Source organism: Montipora foliosa, chromosome 1 (genome assembly GCF_036669935.1).
Source record: "Montipora foliosa isolate CH-2021 chromosome 1, ASM3666993v2, whole genome shotgun sequence".
NCBI lineage: Eukaryota > Metazoa > Cnidaria > Anthozoa > Scleractinia > Acroporidae > Montipora > Montipora foliosa.
Genome location: NC_090869.1, coordinates 63,691,398 through 63,696,397, shown reverse-complemented (window position 1 = coordinate 63,696,397; position 5,000 = coordinate 63,691,398). Strand labels below are relative to the sequence as shown.

Below are 5,000 nucleotides of genomic sequence, written 5' to 3'. Positions count from 1 at the left end.
ATTGACTCCTAGAGGTTCCCCATTGACGAGTCTGGCGTTAGGCCAGTTTAGGTCGGTGTATGGGTGAAAGGGTTAAAGTGGTAGAACTTGAACCTTCGTTTAGATCCTACCATGCAGCATATGATGTACGTTCAAATTTACCCACAGACCAGTTGTAGCCCTGATAGAAATCGAAATACAGAAAGTAGACTGGGCCAAGCAAAATAAAGTTCATGACACTGTTATGAAGACCATGGGACCCGCTGATCCTACCATCGTGGTCACCAGTGAGGACAGCGAAGACGACGATGCTGGCATTGATGTGTCCGAGCTTCTTGATGTCGTAGAGCCTTATGGGACGGTGGTTTTAGTAAGGTGAGGTTTCAACAACTAATGATTGGGTAAGGTTTTTTTTTTTCTGAGAGATACGTTAACTGTTAAATTCATTTTCAGTTCCTGGGATCGTGTCGTACCTCATTAAACAGGCTTCAGGATTGGCCAAAAGAACAATAGAACGAACGAAGATAACGATAGATTTCGCACAGAAAACAATAGCAAGTACGACACCATACAGCAATGAAATATAGTGTTCAACAAGAGGTACGACCCTACCCAATTCCTGGCGCTTACGGGATGAGGAAAAGCCTGTAGATAGAGCGGACGAACAAGCGCTTTTTGAGTGACGGATTGCATCCGGAATTGTGGCGTTTTTCCTGTGTATTGACATGATCCACCGCTCCTGTTTTGCTAAATGTTTTTATCCCTATGGAGGTGATTTGCTTGTGAGGTTCTGTCCAAAAGGCAACTTCCGGTTGGCTTTCTTTACATGGGTACCTTAATAGGGAGAGCTAGAATCCACTCGTGCGTGCAATAGTTCAGGGATCTGCTATGTTGAGTGGGGCCATGCGAGGTGAGCGGTGATGAATACGGGCCTTGTTCTTCCTCCAATCCTTTCCCTCCCCTCCCCCTCACCCTCTCTCTCCTTGTCCCCTAATTTATTTACTTTTGTTACTCTGCATAAATTTCATTCCGCACAATTATGCAAGTCCGCAAGTCATGCCATTCCTCATGCAAACTTGCGCTCCTTTTACACTCGCCATGCTCCTTCATGTCAGTGACGTTGCTTTGTTTGTCGTAATTTTGTAAAATTGGAAGGGTGGTTGACAATGAAATCCTGCTCACAATGGACGATGGTCGCAGTGCGTTAAGAGCGCTGGAATTGGACGGAAAGGAGGTAACGAAATTAGGAGACGTAACCAAGGGTTGAAATTTTTTTCAACCAATACCAATAGCCCATTTCCGAGTTGCTGCATGCCTCAGTTTCAAAGCGAGTGCTGGTGCACAACCATTCAAATGGAAATGAGTTGCGTATTCTTATGCAAATCAAACTCATTTCCCTTACAATAGTTGAGCACCAAGAGTCACTTCGAAGCCGAGACAAACAGCAACTCGGAAATGGCCCATTCAGGCTTAAATGCCTTTTAGATTTATTATATTACTGTTTTTACTGTATTTTTGTTTGACTTTGCTCTTAATTTAAATGTAGTTATTGTAAAACCAGTACTCAGCTGTTCAAAACCAGATCAATAACGCTATCATCCTTGATTAAATACAAACCTAGGATTGAATTTTGCCCGCCAAAAATTCCTAAACCTTTTAATTTTATGCTGAATGAAAGCAGGCAGGTTAGACTGACAAGTTTGGAAGCTAAAAATCTTGTGGAACCTTTTTCTGATCAGAAAATAAACTGCAATTTGAGTTTCCCGTAATTCAGCATTAGCTTAGAATACCAAAAAACGTTTCGAAGCTTGTCTGTTTAGCAGATTCGTTTCCCCTTGAAATCATTTGAGCTCTCTGTCAAAGATGTTTCAATTTACCTTAGGAATTTTTGCATGCAGTACAAAAAGGTGTCAGTTTCTTGCAACTTTAAGAAATTCATCGGCCTAGAAACAGAAACAAATATAAAAAAAGTGTCTACAAAATATTCCTTAAAACGTTGGTTGCAATTAATTGCTGTTGTGTTTTGTTTAGGTATCTGGCAAAACTATCCAAGTTCACCTAAAATCTGAATCTCTTCTGTCCAAAACTGACCTTACAGTTCAAACTCTTGTTTCAAAAGATTCATCATTCGTGGATCCTTCGGAAGGGCTCGACAATAGTGCGTTCTCGCCGGTAAGAAGTCGTGCCTTATCGGATTTATTGGCTTCCCCAACCGAGAGGCATTCTACTGGATTGCCTGTGCTGGAACCGATCAAGATTCGATCAACTGAAAATGCCGAAGATGAAAGTTCGGAGAGCGATCCCGAAGACGAAGAGACCGAGATAGTCAACGATAGCGACAGTGAACCCGAAGCAGATCGTGAGATCAAAAGGACTGGACACCACCACGGAAGCAGTGATGGTAGGAATTTCCGTTCTGTGGTTTATTGCGAACCTTGAAAAAAGTTAGAAATTTAAAATAGAAAAATAGAAAACTGAAACAAAGTTATTAGTTTGCAAACATTTTGGGGTCTTTTTAAGTAGCCTGACTTCGCCGTTTTCACTGGCTGAAAAGATTGTATAAAAAAATCCCTCTCTCAAAAAGTACGCGCCTTATGGTTGGCCGTCTTTTACACCACGGCTTGTCTAACTTTTTGGCGTGCTTCACCACACGATTTGATTTTAAAGATCTTAGTGACTTCTTCTACATCTACATGATGGGGAAGGGGGAGGGGGGCTGCACCTGCACCTGCAAAGGGATATACCCATAACTGTAAGACTTACTTATGAAAAAGGGATAAATTAATTAATTAATCACTAAATAAAAAATTCAAAAATTAATTATAAATTTCATTCTTAATTATATTGTAAATATAAATGAAGCCCTAATTAAAATTAATCATTCTAATCTAATTGCTTCCTTAAGAATGGAGTTTTCCTATATCTAAAACATTAATTGCAGTGAGTTCCATTCTTTAATAGTTTTACAGTAGAATGAGTTTCTGCAAGCTTCAGTGTTTGGTTTCAGTTCAATGAACTTGACTTTGTGGAAGGACCGTAGTTGACGATTGCGCTCTTTTAATGTGAGCTTAGGATTTCCATTGCTGATTCACCATGAATGGCTTTATGGAATAGCCTGAGGCGAGATGTTTTCCTTGTTTTCTGAAGGGGAGGCCAGTGCAGATCGTTGAGTAAATTTGTAACAGTTTCACGAGCGCGCTCCCAACAAGAATATTACTATAAATCACGTCTCCTTGTTTTTTGCAGTTCAAGTTATCACCCTTCTGCTTCTTCACTCGAGCCACAGATTGAACTTAAGAAACACGGACCGTACTTTGAAGCTGTTTAACACCTACGACGCTAGCATAAGAACAATTAGTATTTACACTAACTAACTGCAAGTTAATGCGTCAGCGTGTTGCTTCTGCTTTCTTTGTTTCTGTAAAACAGCCTTTGTAGTTCTGCTCTCCAACTCGGTTTGCAAGAAGTATGTATGAAGTATGTTCCAGATGAAAGATGTAAATGACGAAAGAATATCAGTAGCAACATTCAAACCATCTCATGTTTGTTGTGCTTTGACAAATTTCCATCTCATCCCCGGTTGGGAGGGGGGGGAGGGTGTATGGGTGGGGTTGAAGTTTAACTGGATTTGCAATTTAACCAAGGTTAGCTATTCTTTATTGCCTTTTTTGAAAAGGAAAAAAACTCTTCTCTAACATTTGTGTCATTCGTCAACTATATTTTGAAACAGATGAAGAACCCGAACAAGAAGAAAGGAAGACGGTACCTAAGCGCCCTCCACCTCCGAGGCCGGCGGCCGTAAGACCCAAACCGGCAACCAAGGTTCCTTCTCAGTTACAAGCGAAAATAGAAAAAGAGGCCCTTGTAGGTTCAGGACCTGTAGCCGGGGGCCAGTCTGTTGAACCTGGTAAAGCACTTGATGATTTTGATCCATTGTCAGAAGACCCCACGAAACAGGCACAAAAGCCGAGCAGACCGGCTCCGCCCAAGCGACCTGCCCCTCCCAAGAGGCCTTGCGATACTCCAAAAGCACCCTCCATTTCAGCCCCAGTTCCTTCTCGAGTGAATGCCAAACCTAAACCCAAGGTTGAAGTCATTCATGCTACAACCAAGAAAGGAAAGCAGGTGAGGGTGAATATTAGGTGCTGTTTTCTTGATTTTCTTCAACTCTATAATACTCCGCGTGCCATATTTAAGTTTGCTTTAGCCTCGTGTTCAAAGAGAGGCTAAGTGCCAATTTCGTTATGATAATTGATGTCACATTTCGTCTGGCCCGGTGAAATTCCAGTTTTCTTAAGAAAGACTAATGCTCTCCTTTAACTTAAAAAGGGGTGAGAATTCAGGATTCCACGTCACTTGTTCTGATAGACAGTGGTTTTTAGGCAACAACAGTCAAAGCACCGAGTTTTGCTAGTGTCACAATGACGTACTGAGGGACTCGTATTCAATGACCGGTTGTTCCAATAAACATGTTCGACGTGTGGTATGAGTCGCAAGAGGAGGCTGACCAAAGATGTTGGAGAAGTGACTCGATGCAGAAACGTCGAGAGCTATTCAGACTTCATTAGAAACAAAGCAAGGTCGGAGTTCCATGAAACACATGCTCACAACTTGAACTACTTGCAGAATAAGACATCACGTCTCGAGTATCACATTCGACGCACGTATAAAAAGTGTAAAAATAAAATAACAATGTTTAAGAATCTTGAAGATTCTTAAACATTGTTATTTTATTTTATTTTATTTTCCTAGCCGCGGCAATTACTATTTCTTTAACACATGCTCACAGTGGGGTAAAAATAAGCCTATCTCAACAGATTGAATGCAAATTCCAGCGACTATTCTGTATGCTTGTTTTGTCCTGGCGTGGTCAAGTGTTTTTTGAAACTTCTAACCTGCGTCTTAAGCTCCGTCCACACGTACCCGGGTATTTTTGAAAACGGAGGTATCTTCTGCCGTTTTTTACCTTCCGTCCACACGTAAACGGCGTTTTGGGTCATCGAAAACGGGGGTTTTCGAAT

General features: G+C 41.4%; 1 protein-coding gene across 1 annotated transcript in view; it reads left to right on the top strand.

The window, feature by feature from the left end:
• LOC138004445 (synaptojanin-1-like) overlaps window positions 1-5,000 on the top strand; it is a 43,122-nt gene that overhangs the window by 32,542 nt on the left and 5,580 nt on the right. The window contains exons 18-21 of the mRNA XM_068850962.1: window positions 148-354; window positions 1,135-1,213; window positions 2,011-2,380; window positions 3,710-4,104. Coding sequence (XP_068707063.1) covers window positions 148-354; window positions 1,135-1,213; window positions 2,011-2,380; window positions 3,710-4,104 — 1,051 coding nt within the window. The remainder of the gene's footprint in view (window positions 1-147; window positions 355-1,134; window positions 1,214-2,010; window positions 2,381-3,709; window positions 4,105-5,000) is intronic.